The following is a 27,877-nucleotide window of genomic DNA, read 5'->3' as shown; positions in this document are numbered from 1 at the left end:
CTGAACCAACCTTTCTGCAGTGCAATGTCTTCATTATTTGATAACAACTGAGAAAATAGAGAGCCAGTGGGAATGGACCACATGTCTGTGGCATCAGGCCAGGTATGGGCACCGCAGGAAGGATGATAATAGCATTAATAGTTACTGTTCATAAACTACTCTTTATATACCAGGCGCTGTGCAATGCTATAAGTAAATCATCACAGTTGACTTTCACAGCCAGCTTCAGGAGAGATATTGCCATCCTTTTAGCTGGGAGTGCCCATTAAGAAAGTGGTAGTGCCACACTGGAACCTTAGTCTGACTCCAAAATGCCCTTGTATCCAGTTACTTTACTCAGCCTCCTCCCCTTGAACTCTATGAAAAATATGAAGTGCCATTATTGGTCACCTAATCCAGTTCCCTCTGAAGTTGTACCCCTGGCTGGAGAAGCCCAACAGCTGGCTACAGGATGTGAAGGAAGCTGAGAACTATCATGATGGACAGCATGCCAGGCACCAGGCGAAATTCCCGATTCCTTAGTATCTGCTCACTCATCTTTACAACTTTCAGAGAACTTTTATTTTATAGGTGAGGAAAATCACGGACCAGAAACAGTGAGTAATTCACCCAGTGACACAGAGAGAGGAAGTAGCAGAACAGGAATTCCAGTCCAGCTTGAAAATGAGCTCCACAGAGTAGATAACCTCTGAAACTTGTGAGGGTTACTTGAACTGAAAGAGGCAAATGAATCTGGACAAGAGCGGAATCGGACTTTTCAGTGAAATGAAGGCAGCATATATACAAACTCATTTTCAATGACTGACACCTGAAATACATATATAATACTATAATTTTTCTTCAATTAAAAAAAAAGTAAAGTGAACAATGGTAACTGTTCAACAAGTGGTAGCTACTATCATAATTATCTTCATGTTGGCAACTGAATCTTTTAAGGTTCTGCTGAAATTCACTTTATCATTTATTTGATCCTTGAACTGAAGAGATAGTATAATGGGCAAGGTTGTACTATAATCCCCAGCACCCCATATGGTTCCCCAATCCCTACTAGGAGTGATTCCTGTACTCACACAGGTGGGTGTGGCCCAACCCCTTCCCGCAATTTTTAATTTCTCCTCTCTAGCAAGCTCAGGGGTCCCTGGGACTACTCTCAGTGATACTGAGCCAACCAGAATTGACAGGTCAATGTTTGAGACAAGGGACATGGAGCTGCTAGAACCTAGTGGTACTTGGAATGATTAAACTTGGAATCTCATGCATGCAAGACATACATGCCAACCCTTTGAACTATCTCCCAAGCCCCCATATAATATTAGTTTACCAGAGAGTAAATGTTTATATGTGCCAGAAGTAAAATGTCACCACACCAGATCCATCACCAAAATGACCACATAAACTTTTAGAGAGTGAGAAAAAGAAGTGCTTCCTAATTGCTACATTGAGAACTCCCTTATTTATTATACCGTGGAGCAGGAGATGAGTAGAAAATGAAAATATGCTGATATTTATATTTATTCATCACAATTCTAATATCTTGGAAGTCACAGGGTTTGCAAATCTTTTGCTGCTATTCCTCATGGAAAGTCAAGGAGAGGGAAGGAAGAGGTTGAGTCTACATTTTTGGCTGCTATGTATTATTGGTCAACGAGCAGTCATATAGGCAGAAGTGGGCAAGAGGAGAGAGAGGACAGCTGCCTTCTCCACTGCTTACCTGTGGAATCATGTGGAAGAGACACTGATGATAGGAGTCAAGGAGTGATGGGTGGGTACAGAGCACCAGTGACAGGCGCAGAGACCAGGCACGGGGTCAAAAGCATCCTCATGTTCTCTCCCTAAATTCTCACAAACCCTGTTTAGGGCAGGTGGTCTCCACGACCATTTTACATATCATAAAACAGAGACTTGCTCGTGGTGAATTGGTGTCAGAACCCAGATTGGTATCTCATGCTACTCCAGCTGCAGAGCCATCATTGAGTGCTTTGAGGGAGGCTACAGGTCACCCACATCATTGCACAGAGCTGGAAGTGAGGCACCAAATAATAGCACTGACACTTTTTACAGCAAGTAAGAGAGAGGTTCAGGCAAGAAATTCATTTCTTTGGCTGCTTGATTGTTTTTTTCTTGCCTTCAAGTATACAGATATGCCTCTTTGTCATCTATCGACTTACACATATTTAAAAAATTTCTCTAATTTATAATTTATTACTCATTAAGTAACGAGGGACCATTATAAATATAGTTTTTGGGCCCAGAGATGTTGTTCACTGGTAGAACACTTGCTTTACATGCATGAAGTCCTGGGTTGCATTCATTTTACAAAAAATAATACTACACAGTAAAGTTAGGAAAAAGAACTCCCACTCATAACAGACTATATTGGAAGACTTCTAAGATTTCAATTTAACATGTAGTTGAAATCCCAGTTTCAAGACCCCTAGCCACTTGATTTTTGTTGTTGTTGTTGTTGCTATTGTTGTTGTTTGTGGGTTATTCCCAGTGCTGTTCAGAATTTACTCCTGGCTCTATGCTCAGGAATCACTCCTGGCGGGGCTGAGGGGCCATGTGGAGTGCACGGGATCAAACCTGGGTCAACTGTGTGCAAGGCAAGTCCCTTGCCTGCTGTATAATATCTCACCTACCCTTCTAAAACTCTTGAACGATGGATATGAAGGGCAGATCCAGGGAAATAGGCAGCAGAAATAGGGTACTTCCCACTTTCGTACTGGGCATTCTGCGTGTTTTGCATTTTATATTATATTTGTATATATGACATCCCTAGAAGTGCTCACAGCACCTGAGTTCCACACCTCACACAGCGAGACAACTCTCGTTCAGGTCCACGGTTCGTATGAAGGCTTCAGGATGTGGTACTACTGAAGCTCTGTAGTGCCGGGGACCACCAGAGCTGCATACTGATGCTCAGAAGCTTTCTGGGCTGACACCCGATAGGCTAGGTAGAGCTGGGAACTGACCCCAGGTCAGAAGAAGCATGCACTCCAACCACTGCACTAGCTCCTTAGCCCTGTTAAATAAGTTTTAGACTCTAGTTTTTTTTTTTAAGGGCAAAGTGAAATCTCATATTGCTCTGACTACCCTGGTGTTCTGCTTTCTCCTTCCCATCTGTCTCCTGGCACTACACTCCCTGCAGAAAGCAAACACTGGGGTGCTTTGTCATCCTTTCTCTCTGACCATTTGTCTGCCAAAACGGCACTCAGGGACTCAGACAGTTTGCAGAGCATGTCCTGTCTACCTTTCGGATGGGCTCCCTCTTTAGAGCAGGCCAGCGGGTCTCAGGAACCTCATCTAGAGAACAGGTCCTTTATAATAGGTCTGAAGGCAACTCTGAAGAGAGGCCTGACAGCTTAGGGAGAGACAGGAACCAATAATTCTGAACTAGTAATTCCATCCAATGTAGCAGGTAGCGGGCTAGCGTTGAGCTCACCTGGTATATCTATCACCGCCCTATAAGGAATTTGGTGAGGTTCATCCTAACTGAACCTCAGGTGAAACAGGAAGAATACCATCACCACAAGGAATGCTAGGAAGAAAAAAAATCTCAGGCCTGAAAATGCTACTTATATACTTGACCACAGATCAGTGCCATGTGTATGAAAACAAATCATACAGGTTCATCCTCTGCCACTCCACCCCTTTGAAAATATTTTCTACAGTGAAGAGAAAGGTAGACAAATAAACAGAGTGGACCATCATCTAACTGAGAAGTGCAGCATCCATAGCTAGAAACAGCTTCCAAGTGTACTAAGCCCTGAGTATTGAAAGATGACTAGGCAGGAAGTGGTTGAAGGAGGTGGAATGATAACCCCGCCCGGCAAGCAGAGAGACTCTATATGTATCTTATCTAAATACTTCCTTTGCTGTTGGGAGGTACTACTTAATGTTGCAGCTGGTGACAGTGCCACCTCTCACTGTGGCACTCACACCCTTAAGAGACAGCTTCTTAGGCAGCTCTCAATCACAGACTTCTCTCCTTATGTTGAGCTGAGATCTCCTGTTCAAATCTTGGCTGATTGATAGACAATGAACATATCTGGCTCAAAACCCCAATGTAGTACCGATACCGAAGCCTCCTGCAGCCAAACAAGTTTGGGGGCACCATCTGCAGCGGCAGTGTCTGGGATCAAGCCAGCTGTCACAGTTCCACGTCGTGTCTGAAACCAGCCCAATGTGGCCAGGATTTCCAGTGCAAGGAAACAGGTGAGTGGCTTTCCGGGAAAGAACAGCTGGGCTGATGCATTAAGATGTACAACACTCCTCAGAGAACTTGTTAAAATACAACCCTATGAGCCCAACTCCTGTCGCTTCAGGTGGGGCCCAGAAATATAAATTTTTGAGCCAAGCCAGAAGCTCAAGTGATTTTGATGCAAGTTTGCAGGAACATCTGTTGATTCATTTAGAGAAGCTGCAATTCATTCATTCATCCTTATATTAAATAACTAGTGTCTGGGCACTGATTCTACGCAGGGAGCATGCTCACTTCTGGTAACCTGGAGAAGCAAACACAATGACCCTCACCTCAAGACTCTCATAGTCTTCTTGAGAGCAAGACCTGCAATGAATCAATGATAGTCTCCTGAAATTAGCTGGTGTACCCTTGATCACCATATATCTACCTTCCAAGAGACCTTCTGTCAAGGGTTACCATATCTGCCCTAGGGAATATGAGTAACCTTCAAATAGTACTAGGGTGGAGACTAAGAAAATACAAGTTAGCTTAGGAGAGGTTATGCAAAGACACAGGGCCAAGGGAGTTGCAGTCAGTGAGGGAGATGGAGGTGGCAGACATAGAAAGTGGGGCAGGGACGATGGCAGTGTTTATAGGAGACAAGGGCTAGTCTCTGGGAAATCAGAGTAGGGGGATGGCATGACCAGACAGTCATTCCAGAAAGGTGTGATGTGAATGTGGATTAGTGAGGGTAACTGGGGACATAGTGGAGGAGGGGGGGTGCGGACAGCCAGCAGGGAGCTCAAGGGGAGGAGACACTGGAATGAAACAAACAGTGAGGACAGAGAAAGGGTAGAGCAGGAAGGAGAGTCTGAAGGTCATTCCAGATGCTGAACGGCCCTGGGTACGATGGAGGGGGAAAGGAAGGAGAAGAGTCCAGAAAGTTCTAGAAGCATCTACCGCCTCTCATCTTGCAGGTCGATGCCTGAAAAAACATCTGGTATGTAATGGGGACATGGATTGCCTTGACGGCTCGGATGAGAGTGACTGTGAAGATGTCAGGATCCCAGAGGATGACTGCACCCTGTATGAGCCCATTCCAGGGTCAGAGAAAGCAGCCTGGGGGTGAGTCCTGTTTGTGTCAGCCCGGAGCCTGGGAGTAAGTCCTCTTCTATAGGAACATCAAGTCAGAGCACAGCCGGGGGTGTCTTTCGAGGAGTTCTCTGCCTCTGTGAGCATCTGTGGAAGAGACAGCACTCCCTGACCCCCAGGTGGTGTTCTCAACCTCTCCAGCCTTTCTAGTGAAACGCCCCACCCTGGGAGCTTGGAAATGACAGGGATTTCTCTCTAGTAGCTCTGGGTGACATCTGCGTCAGGGTACAGACCTTTTTTTTTAATAATCAAAAGGGGGAAAAGAACTTGGGATGTTCATTTATGAGTGCTAATTCACTCCTGAAAACTGCCCTCATGACCTATTTTAAGATAATCATTCTGGGCACTGGGCCTCAACATATGAGTTTGGAGAGGGATACAAACATTCAGTCTGCTGGTGGGTTGCTTACGCCCAGATGATGTGGCTCATCTGGGAGCTGACTGGGTGACCCCTTCCCTCTTAGCCCTACTATAGCAATACCATTTCCAGAGGATTCTCCAGAGACCACTTCTTCTGTGTAGCCTCCCTCAAAGTCCCCAGAAAAGAACTTTCCCTGAACCCACACACATTCCAGTAGTTCCATTTACTTTCTGCTTTGCACCCCAGTTGCTGGAATTGCCAAAGTTAACAGTATGAGACAATGAAAAGAAAACACGCCTCATGGTGAGGAGGCAGAGAGGGGCTGGAGTAGCCACTTGACCATCTTTTACGCTCCATCACCCATTGTTTTGCTGAGGTTCCATCAGCTGTAATCCTCACTTACTCTCACTGTGAATGTTCACAGTTGCTACAAGACATCACACTCCTTTCTTTTTAGGAGAGGAAGGGGTTCCTCTAAATGCTTCTTTCTAAACGGTCTTCCTCGTATTCCTAACCCAAATCACTCCTTCCTCGGTAGTATGAACTAAATTACTGTAGCACTGTCATCCTGTTGTTCATCGATTTGCTCAAGCAACACCAGTAACGTCTTCATTGTGAGACTTGTTACTGCTTTTGGCATATCAAATACAACACAGGTAGCTTGCCAGGCTCTTCCATGCGGTCAGGATACTCTTAGAAGCTTGCCAGGCTCTTTGAGAAGGACAGAGGGATTGAACCAGGGTTTGCCACATGCAAGGCAAACACCTACCCGCTGTGCGGGCTCCAGTCCTATGAACTAAATTATACCTCACTAAAATTCCCAAGTAGAGACTCTAACTGCTTCCATTATCACATGTGGAGTTGGGATCTTTCAAAAACAGTTAGGTGCATATGGTCATGAGCATAGGACCCTAATCTGAGAGGACTAGTGTCCCTCTATGAAGAGGAAGGATACTAGAGAGTACAGGCTCACCACGTGCACAGAGAAGAGACCGGCGCTCTGGCTAAGAGGGCATTGTCTGCAACCCAGGACAAGATGTATCCAGTAACCAGATGGTGGCACTTTGATCTTGAACTCACCAGAGGTGAGAGAAGTACATGTCTGCTCTTGGAATCGTCCAGAGTGTTGCATTCCCATAGAACAGCCCATGCTCTGAGGCTGTTCCTGATGATATTTTTCCTGTTGCTTTTTAATTTAACCATTTCCCAGTTTAACATCTTTACTTATTGATACAGAAGTAATACATGCTTGAGGTAAAGATGGAAATCCTTTCTCCTCTCCTCTCCTCCCCATGGATCAGACTTGTTCATATTCTGCCCTAGAGCTGATTCTTGTTAAAGGTGTGCTATAGGTTCTTTCAGATTGTATAAATATATACCAAAGATGTACATTTTTTAGTAAAATATGCCTATATGTATTATATACTATAGACATGAATATATTTCAGATCTCTGTAATCATACTATTGTGTGTATATATATACATATCTATTTCACTAAAAGTATATTGTAAAGATTTCATATCACATTTTCTACTGCCTTTTTTCCAGAAACACAGTACATTCAGAGGCCAACAAACGATGGCCTAATTGCTGAATTCAGTCTGCTGTAAATAAAGCTTTGTTGAAATCAGCTTTCACCCTACAATGGTAGACTTGAGTAGTTTCAACAGAGACCTATGACCTGACAAACTTAAACTATTTACTCTTGGGGTTACTCCTGGCTCTGTGCTCAGGAATCACTCTTGGCATTTCTTCAGGGACTGTATTAGATGCTGGGGATCAAACCAGGATCAGTTGTGAGAAAGGCAAGCAGCCCTTCCCTCTGACCTATATCTCCAGCCCCTTAATTATTTATGAAATATGGTTAGGGTGTTTCCCAATGCTTCCCACTTAAAAATAATACTATAATGAACATCATTGGATACCTATTTTTGAGCACATCATCTGAATATTTCCACAAATATTTCTAGAAAGAGGACTTTTTTCGGGTCTTTCCACATTCACTAAGGTGCTATTATCATTTATTCCAAGTATCTGTAAGTTTAGTAGGCTTTTATGCTTAAAGGTTATCATGCAAGCTGAGGGCTTATTATTATCTTTGAATGTTTGACCCATCAAAGAGCCTTATTAAAAAAGCAACAGGCAGAAGCATGTTCAATAGGAAGGAAGACAGAAACTACAGGCTAAAGGAAAGAAATCTTGATTTTATTGTCAAAAAAATCTAGGAAATAAATCCAGCTGTGACTATAAGCAAGCTACTTAATTTTTCTGAGCTTCAATTTCTGCATTTGCAGAATTGTCATGAGGTTGAAAGCTAATGTATGCTAAATGTCTTGTAGAGTGTGTGTTCAATTCATCAAAGCTATTATTACATCACTTCCACTAATGAGAAGAAAGAGATGGAGAAAGGAAGAGAAGAAGGAAGTTAACTCATACTGAATTTCTGCTATTTGCCAGGTGCTCTGTAATTACGCATTTATCCCTCTGAAGTAGGTTGGATTCAGGTTTTCCCCTGCTCATCGTCTGCTTTTTGTGCCTTTTTGCAGAGGGCATAAATAAACATGACCAACACTATGCAATTGACAAAATTCAAATGTCTAAAGGGATACAGAAGGAGGAAGGATTGTCCAGATATCACCAGTTGTATGGAGAAGGCAATGTTTGATTTGGATCTCAAGGACCAAATTGGAATTTGAGAGGCATATAAGCATATTTTATTGCCTGTACCATATGACTCTCTGATGGCCAGGTCCTTGGACTCTTGACTATTCTAAAGGTTTTTGTTCAGCTTTCTGCTTTTAGGAAATAAAACTGCATGTTATCCACTTAACTATTTTTTCTTTACCTAAATATGGCAAAAAGCATCTGTGGCCTAAAACATGGCATGTGGGCAGAAAGTTAGAAAATTTGAGAAAAGTTTGGGAAAATATTTCTCTCTCTCTTTCTCTCTCTCTCTCTCTTTCTCTCTTACACACACATACACATAAAAAATCAACTTCTCTACCATTGAGTTACATCTCTAGCTATATAGGAAAAGATTTCTAGAAGGATCTAGGTTAGGGGACAGGAAGAGTCAATCATGTATTCAATATCTAGTAAGTATGATCAACTTTACTTCTGTTTTGCTATAATTCCAACATTTGGACTTCACAAAACCATGCAGTCTATTCATCAAATGAGGAAAATGAATTTCTGAATACATCTAGAATGATTCAAAATCAACCTGTTGGTAACTACCTGAGGTGGAAACTGAACAGCAATCTCCCTGATCTGAGGAGTTTGCTGTCTCTGATATTCTGTTGCTGTATGAGAGACTTTCTGAGGAACAAACTCTCAACACAACGCCACAGGTTACTCTATTTCAAAGCTTTTGGTTTCTATTTTAGCAGCAGTATTCTTTTCTGAAGCAATGCAAATGAAAATAATGGCAGCATTTATTCAGCACTTAGTATGTAGGATTCCTCCCCAAGTTTCAGATTCATATTTAGCTTGGTTAGGATCAGGGGGGATCAGAGAGGTTACATGGTTTACCACAGGTCATACATCTTGATGAAACAGGGCTGGAAAATGGAATCAGGACTCTAGACAAGGTTATGTATTTTTCTATGACTTATTCCACACATTTAGAGGCACCTCTTTTTGTGTGTGTGAAGCAAAAAAGTTTCTATTGAATATTATTTAGAAAGATGTGAGGACAGAGAGAGAGAGACAGAGAGAGAGAAGTACATGTTTGAGAGAGAGCAGAGGCTTCTCCAGAATGGAAATAGGCAATAAAATCATATTGAGACAAGCAAGCAAGATACATGTACGTTGGAGAACACGGACTTAAAGAGCAGATTAGAGGTACCTCTTAAATGGCAACTCTGATTTAGATGTTGAAAGAAACTATCTGGCTACTCTGATTAAAGGTAGCCCTGGGCATCAGGGTTCAACCACTTTGCCTCGACTGTTCCACAAAGTGAGGTCCTTTGTGAGGTACTTCAAATCACCCTAGAGTTCCACAAAATGCAGCTTGAGAAACCATGGCTTTTTATTTTTTATTAAATTCTTTTATTGATTCACCATGTGGAAAGTTACAAAGCTTTCAGGTTAAAGTCTCAGTTATTCAATGCTCAAACACCCATCCCTTCACCAGTGCACATATTCCACCACCAAGAATCACGATATACCTCCCCCCTTCCCCCCACCTCCCCAGCCCCCCACCCCGCACGTGTAACTAGAAACCATGGCTTTTTAAATATCATTTTTCTAGTCCAGTGCTCACTCCCAGAAGCTGCCTGCCTTTTCCATTTAGGTACAATATCCTGACCCAGGAAGCAGTACAGAGCGTGTACGATGCCAAGTACTATGGGGGGCAGTGTGAGACGGTGTACAACGGCGAGTGGAGGATGCTGCGCTACGACCCTATCTGTGAGCGCCTCTACTATGGAGAGGACGAAAAGTACTACCGGAAACCCTACAACTTTCTGAAGTACCACTTTGAGGTAGGCCTGAGGGAGGATGCTCCCAGTGACTCAGGGAGAGATGCCTGACTGAGGTTGGGAATGATTCCCACTTAATAAACATCGGCTCCACAGCAAACATAACAGGACATATGTGGGCTTGAATCTCTGGGTCGGGAGTCAGAGGACCTGTTTCCAGGCCGGGCTCTGGGACAATATAAGTAGACAGGGTCTTCCAAAGTGCACTGACTCCTGCCCTCCACAAGTGGCTGACTGGAAAATTTGAGACACTGTTTCACTAGCTCCGCACTCTTCACCTGTGTCTCTTTGTTTCCAGCGTGGAACTGTTAAAAAAAAAATGTATTGGAGATTGAAAATGCTTGTGAATTGCTGATCATCCCAAAGAGTCTCTCATTTCTCAAATTCCGTAGTTTTCTGGCTACTTAAGCACCACATAATTCATGATCAGCTTTAAGCCATTGATTTCTTCAGCCTTTACCCTCAGGGTGAAATGTCTATACTGACAGCTTTAGTGAATGTTCCTTGTGTCCAGTATTTTTACTTCCACACAACCCCCTCCCCCATTTAGTCCTCACAACATAAAAAACACAGAGATATTATTATTATTATTAAATTAGCATTTTGGGGACTACATCCAATAGTGCTCAGGGCTTACTCCTGCCTTTGTGCTCAGGGGCCTCTTCTAATGGTGTTCAGAAAACCACGTGTGGTACCTAGGATCAAATTGGGGTTGGCTGCGTGTAAGATAAGTAACGACCTCAGAAATATCTCTTTCGTGCCGAAATTGGTATTTTAAACATTGCATGATAGATAAATGAAAATATTAATATAAAATATATTTAAATATAGAAAATGAGATCAAGTTTCAGGCTCAAATCTGCACTGCAGGTGTACATAGAGACAAGTTTCTTGCTCAAGTCTCTCTGTAGCAAGCCCGGAAACACACCATTTAGAAGGTGCAGGAGCATTCATACATATCACACCTAGGTACTCAAGCACATCACAACAGTACAAATTCCGTAGCAAGAGATAGTATAGGATCCCAGGATTCTGAACAATGATCCTGTCCCTATGTGCCTCAAGAGAAAAATATGGACAGAGGATAAGGTCAGGGGCATGAGGCCTGCATTCAAGAAGCTGGCATTCCTAACCACCTTGACATCCACTACTACCAGGCCCGTAGCAAAATAATCTAGAATACATACACAATACCGTTTCCCAAACTCAAGGATGTGTTTTCCAAATGGAGGTATTACTTTTGGTTGGGGGTGGGTATTGGTATGATCTAGAAGGGCAATACCTCAGATACAGTTGAGGAGTACTGCTTGTTCACTTGAAGAAGGTACTTTTCCATGAGGATATTGAGGAATTTTTTTGTCTTGTTTTGTTTTATTTTTCCTGTGGAAACTTATTTATTTATTTTTCAGTAAGTCTGGGAATCTTTGGTCTAGGACTAATGTGTTAGTCAAGGTAGACCAGGCCATGCTGCAGCAACAGAGGATTCAGCAATCTTGGTGTTTTTATTTTTTTATTTTATTATTTTTTTTATTCTTTTATTGATTCACCATGTGGGAAGTTACAAAGCTTTCAGGTTAAAGTCTCAGTTATACAATGCTCGAACACCCATCCCTTCACCAGCGCACATATTCCAAATCTTGGTGTTTTTAAAGCCAAAATTCCCCACATATGTGATTTGTCCATTCCAAGGTGGAAAGGATCATATCAGATGCCCCAGATCCCCAGCAAATGGAGGTATCATATACACAACATGTTCTCTGGACAGCAGAGCAAATCCCTCATGTGCTCTGAACCTTCCTCCTTGGCTTAAGCAAAGCCAAGACCATGCTTGTTTCCAGGCAAAGGAATATATCATCACTGTGTGCTTGGAATAAAAAGAACCAGACATTTGAGGGCAACATGAAAGATCTCCGCTGAGAATATTTGCAGTTTCCTTAACTCCTTTCCTTCAAAAAGTCCATGTCCATGGAAGCAGATGACATGGCTTTCTGGATCTTTCCATTGCAGAGCCAAACAACTTTTTCTTGATGACGGAGCAGCCAGTTGGAAAGAAAGGCAGATTCAGACCAATATAGCACTTTACCTGAATCATCGGCATGTCTGTGTCTCTTCTGCATATTGACTAAAATAAATATTTTAGTAGTAACATTACTGAGTAAATAAACACTCTGTCTCTCCTGTATTTTACTAAATATCAAGCTGATGACTGGGTTCTCCTTTGCAAAGAATTACATGTAATAACCCAAACTAGATGTTATAAACCAAAGATACTGAAAATGAAATGGAAAAAAATGCTATGTGCACAGAGCTCATACCAATTTGTTTTTTTACAGGCAAAGGCAGATACTACTATATCCTCAGAGGAGTATTATAATGCCAATGACCTTCTTTCAACCATGAGAGATTCCGAATCTGTGTCAGGTGGAGTGACTGTTGGTGTTGGCCTTGCAAAAGTCCCCTTGACAGTAGAAGTGGGTTTATCCGGGTCACGAGCTTCCTCACTCTTGAATAAGTTAAGCAAGTACCAAAATAAGGTATTAAAACATAATGCCTGTGTCACACAGTATTTCATAATCTACTCTGAACACGTATTTCCTTAATTGCATTAAAAAGTACAGTAGTAATTGAACCTTAATTTGCTTGTGTAATTGGAAATGTCTGATCAGTGGTAATCATGTTTGTTTTTCTTATTACACTTTGGCACACAGAATCATCACAAAGGGAATAAATTGAAAGACAAGACTAGAACTCTTATCACTTTACCCCATCCGTTCTTGTGGTTACCTGGAGCCTACAGGGAAATATTTAGAATGGTAATCTTACAGAGAAACAGTCAGATCCTTTTACACTAGCCTAGAGGAATCCTAAAGTGAGGCTTGCTTTTCCACACTGATCAGATGACACCATGTACAATATTTCATTGTTCATTAGACATTGCCACTAACTTCCTATCCACTGACACATATATACAAATACAGAAATATAAATATATTTTCAGAATCTAATAATATATCTTGTCTGAATATTTATACAGAAATAATTATACACTTCCCCAACTACCAGTGTTGACACTTGTACAGTCTTATCTGATAAAATGTGAGCCTTTTTCCCCTTACTCAATGGCAGTTGTTGTTGTTGCTGTTGTTGACAGAAATATATCTTTGAGAGAATTTTTACCAAGGTGCAGACCGCTAGTTTTAAGATGAGAAGAAACAATATTGTGCTGGATGAAGGAATGCTGCAGTCATTAATGGAACTTCCAGACCATTATAATTATGGCATGTACGCCAAGTTCATCAATGACTATGGCACCCATTATATGACATCTGGATCCATGGGTGGCATTTATGAATATATCCTGGTAATTGACCAAGAGAAAATGGAATCGCTTGGTAAGTACAACTGAAGTTTTCTACACGGTGGTCACTTCATTCAGCAGGACATGGCCTGGTGACCTGAGTATTAGGAGCAATGCATGATCCCATTGTCACTTAATTCCAGCTGCCATACACACTAACTTTAGAAGTATATTTCCAGAGAATGAAAGTTCCAAGGGTGAAATAACTTGTTAATAAGCACAACAAACAGAATTTGAACTCAGGTCTGTCTTCTATCCCCCTTCCTCATCCTCAAATACTCTAAACTACAGTATCAAAGGTGCCTCTTAAACACTAAATATTTGGGAGTGCTTTTATGATGTGAAATGTGAAAACATGCTTTAAATGTAGATCCCTATGAAAAGAAATGTCATGAAGTCAGTCTCAAGCTTGGACTCATCTCAGATTATCCCTCTCTTTTACCTCTGTAGAATGCCAATGTCCTTCACTTGTCTCCTGAACAGTTCTCAGCCGTCCCCTCTCCTGTAGCGCCACCCTGACAGGGCTAGGTAGGCTGTCATCTTTCACTTACTGCATCAGCACCTATGTGGTCTCTAGAGAAAGGCTCACAATTGCCATCAGAAGGATCTGCCTGTAATATATGTGACAATAGTGTGCCCTTGTCTAGTATTCCAAAGAACTAAGAATAAAGACTAAAGTGCTGAGCATGACATCACTAACCTTTGTGGTCTTGCTGTAAACTACAGAAAGCAACATTTCTCAAGGTGGAATGCCAATGGACAGCATTACTTTATCTGGAAATCTGTCATCAATGCAAGTTCTCAGGTGCCATTCCAAACTCACTCAACCAGAAACTCTGGGATAGGGTGGGGTGGGAAAGAGTTTAGTGCTGTTCGAAACCACTGACCTAGTTCATGAAATGAGCAAAAGCATGAGAGATGTAGTCCCGTTGTAAAACTTAAGTTCAAATAAAATCCAAAGAAGTTTCCCTGACTACCAGCCAAGGTGGTTAATTTCTTTATATCAACTTGTTCATAAAAAATTCTCTACATTTTAGTCATTAAAAATAATTTTCTAGATACTGAGGAGAAGAGTCAAAGTGCTGAAGTGTATGATTTGCATGTAGGAGCCCAAGTTTCAATCCCAGGCACCAAGTGTTGCCTCAAGCCCCACCAGGAGTGACCCCTGAGCATCAACTATGAGTCATACTTAGCATCCTCGAGTATAAGCCCCAAACAAAAATTTCTACATCTCCACGATTTTTTCCTGATCTATGTAGTAATATATTTGACAGAAACTACCAAATATCAGGTCCATTTAGTGCTGTTCTCTTGGTTACAACACAGAACGTAGTATACAGTGAATATACAGAGAAAGATCAGTCATTTGAAAAGGGGCATTAGTTTAAATTCCAGGATTCTAGCCTTGTATATACTTTTTAATGTATAGATACGCTGAGTGCTTGTACACAGTGGGCAGCAGATCTAAATATAGATCCCAGCTTCTTGCAGCCAATTCTTACCAAACTGCAGATTAAAACCCAAGAGTAAGCCTGCAAATCAGTGTATGGATCACAATTTATAAAAACATACAATCGAAAATAGAGTGCATTGTAAGCTCCAAGGTATTATAGACATTGAAGTTAAGTTATTGCTTTCACAAACATTTTCCAATGAAAGACGTACAAATGTATGGAGTCATGGTATAAAGGAACAGTATGGAGTAACATAAAGAGATTTGGGAAATTTTATTCCAGGGGGTCATTTGTGAATGATCTAAACATATCAGGAAGGAAAAGAAGCTAACATTTATTGAAGACCAATTATGTTCTAGATGCTATTGCTTATATCTTAACATTGTCGGGAGCACCCGGAGCTTGGTGTGATCTTAGGTCTTGCTCCAGAAACACAGACGCTAGCTTCTCAGGGAGGTGAATTACTTTGTCCAGGCTGCAGGGAGCTGGCATCAGAATGCTGGACTATGGTTGTTCCACCATGTGGTCCTGTAAAGTCTTTCATTTGGACTCCCCTCTTCGGTGTTGGATTACTAATTAATTGCCTGGGGTGTCTCATGGCCCCCTCCTCTTTAAAATCTGTGAGGCAGAAACGGGCTTCCAATGTGGTTAATATTCAAAAGGAGCCCACCAACAAATTGTCCCAGGGATAATTACCTCAGCTCTGTTTATAGAAAACCATATGTCGATAATAGCACAATTTGCTATTTGTGAAGAGCTGATTTTCTATAAATCTGGAAAGTTAGTGTTGCTTTTCTATAAATATGGAAATGTGCTAATCATCACCTCATCTGCTGGAGACCGCTAATAAATCAGAAAGTCATTTACATATTAACCTACAAAGAACAAAAACATCTACCTTATTTCCCTTCGACAAACAGAATCACGAACATCCTCTCTCCATATTTGATGTTTGCTCTTTGTCTCTTTGATCCCTCCTCTTTCTAGGTCAGTCTTTCCCTTTCTCTCTCCACTCTCTTTCCCCTCGGTCTTGTAACTCCTTTGTCCCTCTCCACCACTCTTATTTTCTCTTTGTGTGTTTGATCAGTAGTATGACTTTAATAATATTTATATTCTATTAAGTACTTTTTTTTCTAACAAATACCCCATGTGGTGCACATTCATGATCTCAAAGAGTGGAGAGTGGTGTAGAATGATTTAAGTGAATCCACACTAGCTGGCTTGCTCTGGGGGGATCTTTTGTCCTTGGATTTGCTTCAGATCCTCTCTGGGTTTATCCCAAAGGATGCACAAGCCCACTTTCATCTAAAGTGCCTTTTAGATGAAATGTTTCTCTCCCAAATAAAGCATGAAGCCATGCAGCAGAACTCAAGGGAAGTCTTGAATATTGGGAGGGTGATATTAGACTTCAGTAGGAAACTAGAATTTTCTCAAAGGTCATGCCTAACAGTTATCTACCTTCTACAGGAATCAGGATGCATCTGGGATTTGAGGTATATATTCTTTCCTCCTTCACCCCTTCTTTGGATATTTGTCTTTGTATCAACATGTGACAGAGTCTATTCACTTCTTATTCTCTATAATCTGACTCTTTTACAGGGCTGACAATTTACCCTGAGCTGGTCAAGTTCTTCAGTGACATGGTTCGGTCATGGGTATTTCCTGCTACCTTTGACACACTGAGCTCTCTCATATGTTTCCTTGTACTGCCAACCAGACCAACTTTAACTTATTCTTGTGAACCCAGTACTGATTTTTAACCTCTGTAAGGGTGGTCTGCCTGACCTCTCTCTGTTACTTATCCCATCATTTTGTTTGTTCATATGTTTATTTATGAAACCAAGTTGAGTGAGTTTGCATGCAGTGCCAGATTTACAACATCAACAAGGCATCCATTCTTGTGACACTTATGATCTAGTAGAGGAAACTGAGTATATAGACAAGATTTCCAATGACATCCCTCGTTCCTCACTTACTTCCTGGTCTTCATCAGTGAGATTTGCCCATTCACACTACTTTTAAAGCCTTTGTAGCCTTCTTATCTAACCAGTTTCTCATCTCTTACTTGACAGTAGAGAATGGCGAATCATCCCTTCCTTTTTCACCCTCTCCCTTCATCCACTCTTCTTCCCTCCCTCCTTTCCTTCTCTCCCTCACAGCACTTGTTCTCTCTCTCTCTCTTTCTCTCTCTTTCCTCTCTCTGTATCTCTCTCTGGTTTTGAACAACAACTGGTTATGCTCAGGGATTACTCATGGCTCTTTAGTTAGGGATCACTCCTAGCAGGGTTCAGGGGATCATATGGGATCCTGGGGGTTGAACCCAGCTCAGTCAACATGCAAAGAACTATACTAGTTACTGTAACTAGTCTGTAACTATTATCTCTTTTTAATTTTCATTTTTAAATTAATTTTCATAAAGTTGTCCACAATAATGAATTACATTCAATATTTCAACACCAGTCCCACCACCATTACACCTTTCCACCACCATTATTTTGAATTTGTCCACCACTCAAACCTGCCAAAAAGGCAGATGCTAGATAATTTATTTTGTATTGCTTGTTATGAATGGCATAAGATGTCACGTGGATGTGTGCTCCTGGGATTCTAAAATTTTTTATAATCAGTGTCTAGAGAAATCTCTGCAGCGAGCTGCTCAGTTCCAGGATTCTTTTGTGTGTCTCTGGATCATGGCCCTTAAGGAGCTTAAATAGCAGCCTGAGGCAGTTCATGTTTGTGACCTCCAAGGTCCCATAGGGACGCGGAGATTAGAAGGACCGACCAATCCCCTGCCCATTGAGGCCTGGAATTTGCCATCACTGATCCTATGTACTTGGGCTTGTCATTGGGTTCTGGAAGTTGATGGCTGCTGGGATTCTCAGGGGGCAGGTGGAGGGACGACATCTGCTCCCGTCTGAGGCACCCTGGTGAAATTGGCTTGGCACAAAGTCCAGAGGCATCTCTGCAGCGAACTGCTCAGTTCCAAGATTCTTTTGTGTCTCTGGATCATGGCCATTCTATTTTTTTTTAATAGTAGCTATTTTCACAGGGGTCAGGCGAAAGCTCAATGTAGGTTTGATAGCATTTTCTTAATCACTAGTGATGTTAAGAATTTTTTCATGTACCTGTTGGCCCTTTGTATAACTTTTCATTGAATGAAATTCTGTAGGAGAGGATAGGTTTGAAATCACTTTTACCAGAGATGGAATTGATATTGCAAAGTTTTAACTTTATAAACTGAAAAATACATAAGATAATCTTAGCTAAAATCCAGGCTTTTGTTTTGCGGTTTTGAGCACAACGCACAGCAGTGCTCAGGACTGTCTCTGGCTCTGTTCTCAAGGATGACTTTTGGGGGTGCTTATGGGATTACACATAGTCCCAAGGATCAAATCTGTGTCAGCTGCATCCAAAGCAAGTGATTTATCCTATTTGACTATATCCCCAATCTCTAATATCCAGGGATTTTTTTTTGCCTTTTCATCCCAGCTGCTTTGCTATAGCCGGCAAAGAATTTTTACTTTCCCCACTCCTCTCCACACTTTCTTACTCATTTCCTTACCACCCCCAATCTGTCCCTTCCTCTCCATTGCTATAACCACTGCTCAGTACCCTGAGCCACATAGAATGAGAAATGCATCTGAGATTGCGTGAATGGCCTGTCCATGCTTTGGGACAATGATGGCATCTTTCTTTCCAGTGGCTGACATGAATTTTGCCATACTTACAGCTTCTGTGCTTTTGGTCTCTCAAAATGCTAAATGCAATAGTTTCCTACCAGTTAAATAATTTAAGTTAGTTGATTGGATACCTGTTTCAGGGATGCTATGAAGGAAATCATGCAGAGAAAATAAAGTTACATGAATAGTCTTTAGGACCCCACATGTTCATGATTCTTCTTTTTTTTGTCATAGCAAGAGAGCTCTGAAAAGACTATAGAAAATCACTTCTATTGATGTTTGACTTGTGAAGAAAATAAGCGGAATCCTGTGACTTCCTAAAAGCCAGCAGGGAGTGGTAGTAGAAGCAATAACTCTACTGAGATATCTTTGCTTTTCTTGAATTTGCCATTTATTTATTTATTTATTTATTTATTTATTTATTTATTTATTTATTTATTTATTATTGATCTTTTGGCCACATCCAGTAGTGCCCAGGGCTTACTTCTGGCTCTGTGTTAACTGGTCACTTTTGGAGGTGCTCAAGGGCTTATATGTGGTTCTGAGGCTCAAACTCAGGTCCGCTACATGTGAGACAAGCACCAATACTTTTCCTCCGAACCCTACTTTGTCATTTAAAAATCAAACACTGAACATCTCTGAGCCTCAGTTAATAATCAACTGCTTCAAAGCTATTGTGAAATTTAACTGAGATAATACATTTGAAGGAGCAGTGTGACAAAGTAAACAGTGGTTAGACAGTAGTTAGTTGCTAACATGAATTACAGATCTAGGTGGGGTTGAGTCAGTTGATCAATGGGGAAGGAGGAGATATGCTAGTAATGTGGTTTCAAGGTATTCAGACTTTGGAGTCAAACAGCTGGAAGCCAGAGGTATGGGGCTCTTGGCTTAACCATTGAGTAGCTGCATCCCTGGAGCAAGGCTCCCAGTCTTCTAAGTCTTAGCTTCTTCAAGGTTCAAAGAGGGATAATAATAAGGCTTGTTGATTGAAGAATATGTTCAAGGACAGGTTGGTTTTTCCCTTTCTTATGCTGACTGCGGCTCAGAACAATATGTTACTGTCATTTATTAGCTCTGTGATCATGGACAGACTAGTCCACCATTTTAAGTGTCAACGTTCTCATCTGTTCCGCTAGATGCATTCATAGTATTGACCTCATAGAGTGTTTGTGAGGAACAACTAAACTTATCACAAAATCATTTAGTACATTTCTTAGACTTTAACAAACACTTTACCAACTACTGAAAAAGATTTTGAATCAGATTGCCTGAATTCAAACTCATCTCCATCACTTCTGATTCTCAAATTATTTAATCTCCCCATGACTCAGTTTCCCTTCCTTCTAAATATGACAGTGACAGCACATATTTCCTAGAATTGTTGTGAGACTAAATGAAATCACCTATACGTGCACTTATTCCTATGCCTGACATACAGTATCACTGTTATCCCATTGCTCATCAATTTGCTCGAGCAGGCACCAGTAACATCTTCGTTGTGATATTTGTTGTTACTGTTTTGACATATCAAATATGCCACGGGTAGCTTTCCAGGCTCTGCTGTGCAGGCAAGATACTTTCGGGAGCTTGCCAGCCTCTCCGAGAGGGGCAGAAGAATCAAATCCAGGTCAACCGTGTACAAGGCCCTACCCGCTGTGCTATAGCTCCAGCCTGACATATAGTAATAGTTTAAAAAGTTATCTATTCTTGTACTGTGTTGGCATCATGTTTATCAAATGTTTATTATTCCCAGAGCTCTAGTTATTAACAAGCTCTAGTTATTAATGCTGTAATTTGAACTATTGTCGACAAGAAAGCAGGGAGAACAAGAAGACCTGACTGCCACTGGTCAGCTCTGAAACAGTGTTGCAGTGAAGGGAAATCATTTTCATGATGTCCAGCTGCATAGGCCAATGCTTTTGCTGCGGACTTGGAACCTCAGCAATCATGCCTCCTCCCCCACCTGCCTATGTTTGTGATCAAGGTCATTCATTTCTGTTTTCCGAGCTTCATCCCGTCTTGGAGGGACAGCTCCTCCTATTTATCAAGGTCACTTTAAATTCTCATCACTATCTTTCAAAGTGTTAACCACTCTGCCTAAATCAGTGCCTATATCCCATCATTCCTGCCCTTGATGGATACCAGATTACAGTGACCCTGGGAATGACCCTTCTAGTGGGAATGCAGTACATCAAGCCCATCATTGATCAGCACTGTCCAGCTACGGCCTGAGACCAACTGGGCTACTACTTCATACACTGGCTGTTGTAAGTCATAGAGACTCAATTCTTCACTGCAGTTGATGAGATTCTAGTTATACCCCTCTTTTTCTTCTTCTTTCTTTAGTCATTCATTCCTTATCTTTTCATTGTTCAAATGCTGGAAAATCACATATAATGGGAACATTATTGTCTAGATATCAATATGATTTCTCCCATCGAGGAATCATAGAAAGTAATAAGTACTTTCATAGAAAGTAATAAGGTTTTCCCTCATAATAATAATCTTATGATCAGGAATTATTTACTCTGTGGTCAGTCAAATTGGTTACCACCCAAAATGAAATAATTATTTATCTCTTTATTCACTGTACTTAAAGTCAGCTGATGTATTTGGTTTTAATAAAATATACCTACAAAAAATAACTGAATATTTGTAAACCACAACACAGTGATATCTAGTATTCAAGTTAATCTTAATTATAGACTTATGAGATGTTGTACTATCATTGCAATTTTATTCAAAGAAATCTGGTCCATAAAGCATAAGTAAATTGCTTGATATGATTCAGTGTACTACTGAATCAGAACTCCTATTTTAGAGTTTGTGTATCATTCAATTTTTTTATCCCTTTCCTTACACGTTCTGTCACTTACTCTAACAAGATATACCAGAGGCTTAAGTTCTAGCAACAGTGGTAGAACAGCTAATGTCTATGGAACATTTTCCTAGGTAGACCACACTGGGTTAAGCACTTTAGATGTTTTATCTCATTTAATCATCAGGAAATACCTGAGAGGAAAATCCTAAAAGCCCCAATTTACAAAAGAAGAGCTGAAGTCTAGCAATGTCGAGTAATATGTGAAGATAATATTGTTACTAACTGGTTGAACCAGGGCTCAAATTTGGGAGCCTGTAATCTTTACCAGCATGTTCTAATGACCCAGAAATATTTTATCTAGATTTTTTGAACTGTCCATTGTTGATTGCAAAAGAAATCTAGTGGATCATAGACAGCATTCAACAAAATAAACAGAACACAACTGGGTTTAAAGTAACAGAGTTGGGGGCTGGAGCAATAGCACAACAGGTAGGACACTTGCCTTGCATGCAACCGACCTGGGTTCTATTCCCAGCATCCCATATCATTCCTCCCCTGAGCACCACCAGGAGTAATTCCTGAGTGCATGAGCCAGGAGTAACCCCTGTACAATGCCGGGTGTGACGCAAAAAGAAAAAAAAAGTAACAGACTTGAACACACAAAGCATAATTAAGATTTAAATATTATTTTAGCTGAATTTATATAGGCTGGACCATCATGTGTCTGTTACTTTTTGGAGGTAATCCAAAAAAATATGAAGACTGCTGTTTTTACTAATATGTTATACTGACTACAGATATATGTATTTAATCATTGTAAGGAAATTACCAATAGCTATAGTGAGAAATAAGAAAGTATATTAATTTGGGTTTCCAGAGAAGCAATATATGTGTATGTTTGTAAAGAGATTACTTACAAAGAATTAACTCATGATTGTGAAGGCTAACAAGTCTCAAGAATAGTAATCAGTAAACTGGAGACGCAGAAACACTGAAGGTTAGGATAGTTTGAATTCAAAGACTTGAGAATGATAAGAGTTGATAGCGTAAGTTCTAGTGTATAATCTGGAAGATGTGAAACCTAGGAAGAACTGAAATTTCAGGAGAAAAATCTGATTTTCTTGGGTTGAGAGACAGTATAGTGGGCAAGGCACTTGCCTTACACATGGTCGACCCAGGTTAAATCCCCAGCACCTCATATGGTTCCCTGAGTCCCATCAGGAGTGATCTCTGAGTAATGCTGGGTGTGGGTCTAAAACAACAACAACAAACCACCAAAAACTGATGTTCCACTCTGAAAGCAGCCAAATAGGAAAAATTCTATCTTACTCAAGGGATGACCAACAGTTTTCAGGACTTCTACTGATTGGATAAGGTTCACCCACATCAGGAAGGATAGTCTGATTTACTCAGATTACCAATTTACATATTTCTCTCATCCCCAACCCCCAAACACCCTCACTGAATCCCCCAGAATAATATTCTATTGAACTAAACACCCTGTGGCTCACTCAAATTGATACAACACAGTGGCAGGAAGGTAGTCATGCAGGAAAGCTAGAGATGGGTGAGAATACAGCCATGTCTCAAGGATATTTCTGTCAGCAGTGCACCATTCACATGGTGGTGGTCAAAACTGGTTGCACCGTACATGTAGCCTATGTGGGTTTAGACTACACCAATTCGTTTCTGCAATCACACACTTTTACATTTGCACAAGGGAAAAAAAGATACGTCTCCTCAGAATATATCTGCATTGTTAAGCAACACATGACTGTAATAACTGCCCAGACTAATGCAAGTAGTACCACCCACTGAAGCACTTTTTCCAAATGGCAATGGAAGAATATGCATTCACTTGGTTCAACTCTGCAGTGGGCAGAATGCTGAGTCCTTACATGCATTGCAGACCATTTGAGCCTTTGCCAATGTTTTTAGCATTTTATGTTTTTACCCCTGTTACAAAGAGGAGAACCGGGCTAAAAAGTAAAAATAACATATCAAAAGTGACGCTGAAAGAAACAGAGCAAGACTTAAAACAAGAAGCTCTTTCAGTGAAACATTCCTTGTGGAAAAACTAGACATTTTATTTCCCTTATATCCTTATATTCTTTTAAATAATTAAGCAATGTGAGACAGCTTTTAAAGAGCTGAGTTTTAAAAATGATTTAAAAAGGATTCAACTCAATTATCATCTCTCAATACAGAAATAAGTCAGTTGGACCCTTTGGCTGGGAATCATAATTGGAAGAGTTATTAAAGTTTTAACTGACCAGTTCACAACTGTCTGTCCTAAAGCATAAGTGTATCAGATCTCAGAGCAAGTGTGGCATTTTGGTTCCCAAAGAACTTAAAGAGGTGGATCTATGATACTTGTAGACTATAAAAAGTGTTTAAGTAAGTGATGGCAGGTAATTCAGTGGCAAACACAATCAGACTGCTGAGTTGAGGACTGTAATACCAGTATAGATTTGGCCAAAAAGTGCCACAATCAATTAGCAATGTCTGTTACAGGTAGGGCTGGGGGGCAAGGGATCATGGGTTGTGTATTACCTATTTATTAGAATGAGACAAAGATAGATGAATAGGATCAATGCATAATAATTTAAATTCCTCAAATTTCTTGGCCCTTTAATCATATTTATAAGTTTTGTTTAAAAATTGCCTTCCAGGAAGGTCCTTAGTGGAACAGTTCGCTTGCTTTCCAGGAAATCTCTAGGGAAACCAAAGACTTGGTTTTCTCTAATCTATCTCCATCTATCTGCTCATTCACAAATGATGAGAACCCGCCATTCTGTGTGAAAAGGGGATGAAACTCACATAGATACAATTAATACATGCTTGACTAGAAATAAATACAGTAGAAGCACAAATGAGGAGCTTCTCTTCCTGTCCATCACTCCCATTTTCTAGACTCCAGTGACATGTAAACTTCATGGTTCAAAATTAGCAAGGTGGGGCTTGCTTTGTGAAGGGGACTGGGATATTTAAGAGGTGTTTTCCTGGGAATCTCTGTGGTGGCCAGTGGGTGAGTGTGAGTCCTGGAAGCTGAGCATCCTGGTTCACCCCAAAGCCAGCTCTGGTGTGGAGCACCTGCTCCATCCAGAGCCAGTGTTCAAACGAGAGAAATCCATGGCAGAACCTGATGACACCGGTGGCCTGGCAGGGGAGTCAGCACTGACCGCCAGGGAGCCCCCGAGAAGAAGCCAAACTGCAGAATGGCAAGTTGCTGGATCCAGGTCAGAGTGAACATGGCAAACAAGAGAGTGACTGCTTCTGGACAGGGTGGCCAGCATTCACGTGAGCGTGCCCTGTTCTTCCTCGATCCTCTCACCCCATGAGTCACTATTAGCAGGGCCTGTATCAGCTTTATTGCTGGTCCCTGATTTAAGCCTACCCACTTTACCCACTTTCTCCTTAGGCTTTCCCAGAAGACAAAGGGCTGTTTCTTTCATCTGGGGTGTGATTCTTTGCCCTCTCTGTCTCCTGGCTGTGCTCCCCCCATCCTTGGTTTCTGCTTAGATTGGACTCTTTCGTGCAGTCTCTCCACATTCCTGTTCTGGACCTGGAGTCTGTCTCAAGGGCTTATGTGCAGTCAGGCTCTGAGCACACCACTAGGGGGGAATGGCCTGTTTGCAGCACACATCTTGTTCATAACCTATCCCCAGAGCCTGCCCATAGGCTGATTGTCTTTCTAAGGAGTAAAGGGGAGGTGCTTAGAATCCATGTCCATACAGGCTGGTCATCCCTTGGAACTTTTCTGCCACTCTGCAGGGCCTGAGGTTGATTTTGCAAGGGTCCGGGCTGGCTTGGACAGTGGGAAGGGTGAAGTGGACAGGAACCTCTAATCGTAGCTAAGCAGTCTGAGCTAAGCAGTCTGAGCCCAGAAGGTCTTTTGCCCTGCCTGCTAGCCAACCAGTCACCCCGAACAGACAGGCACTGATTCTAACAAGCTCCAGGCTTTATCCCCAGTTACCATGACAACCAGGCTACACAGTGATGGATGGTATTGATTGACTGACAGACTCCTGGTGTCTCAGCACTATCCCCACCCCCTCAAGTCATTTGCATCACATGAAACGGAGAGACTCTCAGCACCTTTCTGATGGTAAATTTTCTCCTCTCATTGAAAATGGCCTCAGTGTTAAAGTGATGCTGCGGGACACGAACTAAGGGAAATATTAATGACTCCATGGCATCTTTAGCTGTCTCCTACAGGTGACAGGCTGTGAGGAGGGGTAAAGGGGGCACTGGACACACCTTGAACACATATACAGAGCCCAGACATATCTCCTAAGGGCTCTACTATTTATTTACTGTCTAATTCTGGGCCCGGGAGGTGAGCTACCCAAGATTGAGTATCTCTAAAGTCATCACTAAAATGGGAAGAAATGGGCTTATTGAGGAGTATTGTAGGAATACTAACAGATATTAATAGCAATAACAGATGGAAAATCTTAACCCGAAACCTAATCAAGATGTGTTATGGGTAGGGGTATGTGTGTGTGTGTGTGTGTGTGTGTGTGTGTGTGTGTCGGGGTGGGGGTGGAGGTAGGGGTGACAGTCCCTCACTTTCATCCATATAAGCCTAAACAGTTTACACTGCAGGGACATGAACTAAGGAAATTCATTTTCCAGTTCTCATCTGCCTCCTTATTTCCCTGACTTTCTAATTTGGAACCAGGGACCAAGAGGTGAGTGGACATCTGCTGCAGCATTTCTGATACTACAACTTGACCACAGTTGCTAGCGCTGAGCCAGACGTGGGACCAAGTACTATATGAGGCACAGATCAACTCCCTCAGCCCTTACAACAATCCTATGAGGTAGAGATCATGAAAATCCCTTCTCTCAGAGGAGTAAACTGTGCCCGACTGAGGCTAATTTTGCTCAGACATGAAGCAGTAGGGAGAGAGTTTCAACTTAGACAGTCCAGACATTACAATTTAGAGTCTGGCCCAGAGCTTTAAGCATAGCCAACAGCATCTAGAACAGCTTTCACTAAAAGAGAGTCCCTTATCAGGGAGACAAGAGACTTGAGACAAGAGACAGTCGTCCTCCTGACACAGCCACTGGTGACATAGCTTCAACTCTCTGAACTAAGCTGCAGAATGGGGTGTTCCTGAAATAAGGGACTTGATCAGTCCAAGTGTAACATTCATCAGTGGGAGGACATGGGGTAGGTAGAGTCTACATTGCTTCAAATCCTGGGTTTGAGGCTTGTTAATTCGTGGAACTCTGTGCGTTCCCTAGCATAAATAGGTAAAATGAGCTGAACACTTATGCCCACACTGCCTTTAAGGACACATCTAAGAATGCTGATCATTCCCCCTTTACAAGCGGGGAAAAGACAGCACCTACAGGTTTACTCACCTACCCAAAGTCTCACTGCAAGTAAGGGATAAAATTCTGACTCCAGATTTGACTCAGTGCCATAGAGTTGCAGCCTTCCCCCATACCAATGGGTCTGTGAATTTGGGAAGTTCTTTTGGCCCCATCAGATAGCTGGGAGCTGTCAATAAGATCAGAGATGGCAATGCTTTATAAAATATTAACTCTTAATCAAGAGGGAGCTGTTATAAAGTAGACAAGTTGTATCATCCACCAAGATGACACGAGACTCCTGACACATCTAGAAATAGAATGAAATCAGCTTATCCTTGGGCCCTCCCGGAGCTTGTCATATGCCAGACTCTGTGCTGAGCCTTGTAAACCCAAGTGATGTCTTTCTAAATGTGTAGCATAATTGGAAAAGGGGGCCAAGAAATTGACAATTACTAAGGCATGTTAAATACCATGATGGAGGGACACAGAGGGCTACCATTGGGACGCTCAGGGATATAAGGGGATACAAAGAAAGGTGCCCTGGGAGTGAAAGAAGGCTTTCCAGAGCTATGTGGGGAAAATCAATGAAAGGTGTGCAGGAGCACCTGTGGAGATAGTAATAGATAACACAATCACAGATGGGGCAGGTGAGTAGTCCAGCTGCTTCCCGTAAACCCAGTCAGAACCTCTGTTAACCAATCATTTTTTTCCACTATGACACAATACAGACACCACGATTCATTCATTATTTTGTTCAGTTCTTTGGGGCAACCAACATAGCAAAGCAACACAGCAGATAGATCACGGCATCCTGAGTGGCATTCCTTTGTTACAAAGAGATAAATAATGCATGCCACTGGCTGTTTTCCACCTGATGCTTTTAATCAGAGGAACGTCAGTGCTTTGCAGCATTCATGCCCCTGGAAGTCGGGCTACGAGGTTCTACCTTGAGCCACACAGAGGCAGTGTCCCAGAGGAGGTAACTCACAGCTCCCCCACAGCCAACACCTGCAGGTTACTGCACAATAGACACGAGGGCCAGAGTCATTGCCCCAGCCAG

General features: G+C 41.7%; 1 protein-coding gene across 1 annotated transcript in view; it reads left to right on the top strand.

Moving 5' to 3' along the window:
- Positions 1–27,877, top strand: part of C8A (complement C8 alpha chain) — a 57,840-nt gene that overhangs the window by 13,759 nt on the left and 16,204 nt on the right. The window contains exons 3-7 of the mRNA XM_055140143.1: positions 4,071–4,215; positions 5,161–5,308; positions 9,993–10,182; positions 12,513–12,713; positions 13,331–13,571. Of these exons, the coding sequence (XP_054996118.1) occupies positions 4,071–4,215; positions 5,161–5,308; positions 9,993–10,182; positions 12,513–12,713; positions 13,331–13,571 (925 nt within the window). The remainder of the gene's footprint in view (positions 1–4,070; positions 4,216–5,160; positions 5,309–9,992; positions 10,183–12,512; positions 12,714–13,330; positions 13,572–27,877) is intronic.

The sequence above is a fragment of the Sorex araneus genome, chromosome 5, assembly GCF_027595985.1.
Source record: "Sorex araneus isolate mSorAra2 chromosome 5, mSorAra2.pri, whole genome shotgun sequence".
Classification (NCBI taxonomy): Eukaryota; Metazoa; Chordata; class Mammalia; order Eulipotyphla; family Soricidae; genus Sorex; species Sorex araneus.
This window is presented reverse-complemented; position numbering and strand designations above follow the sequence as displayed.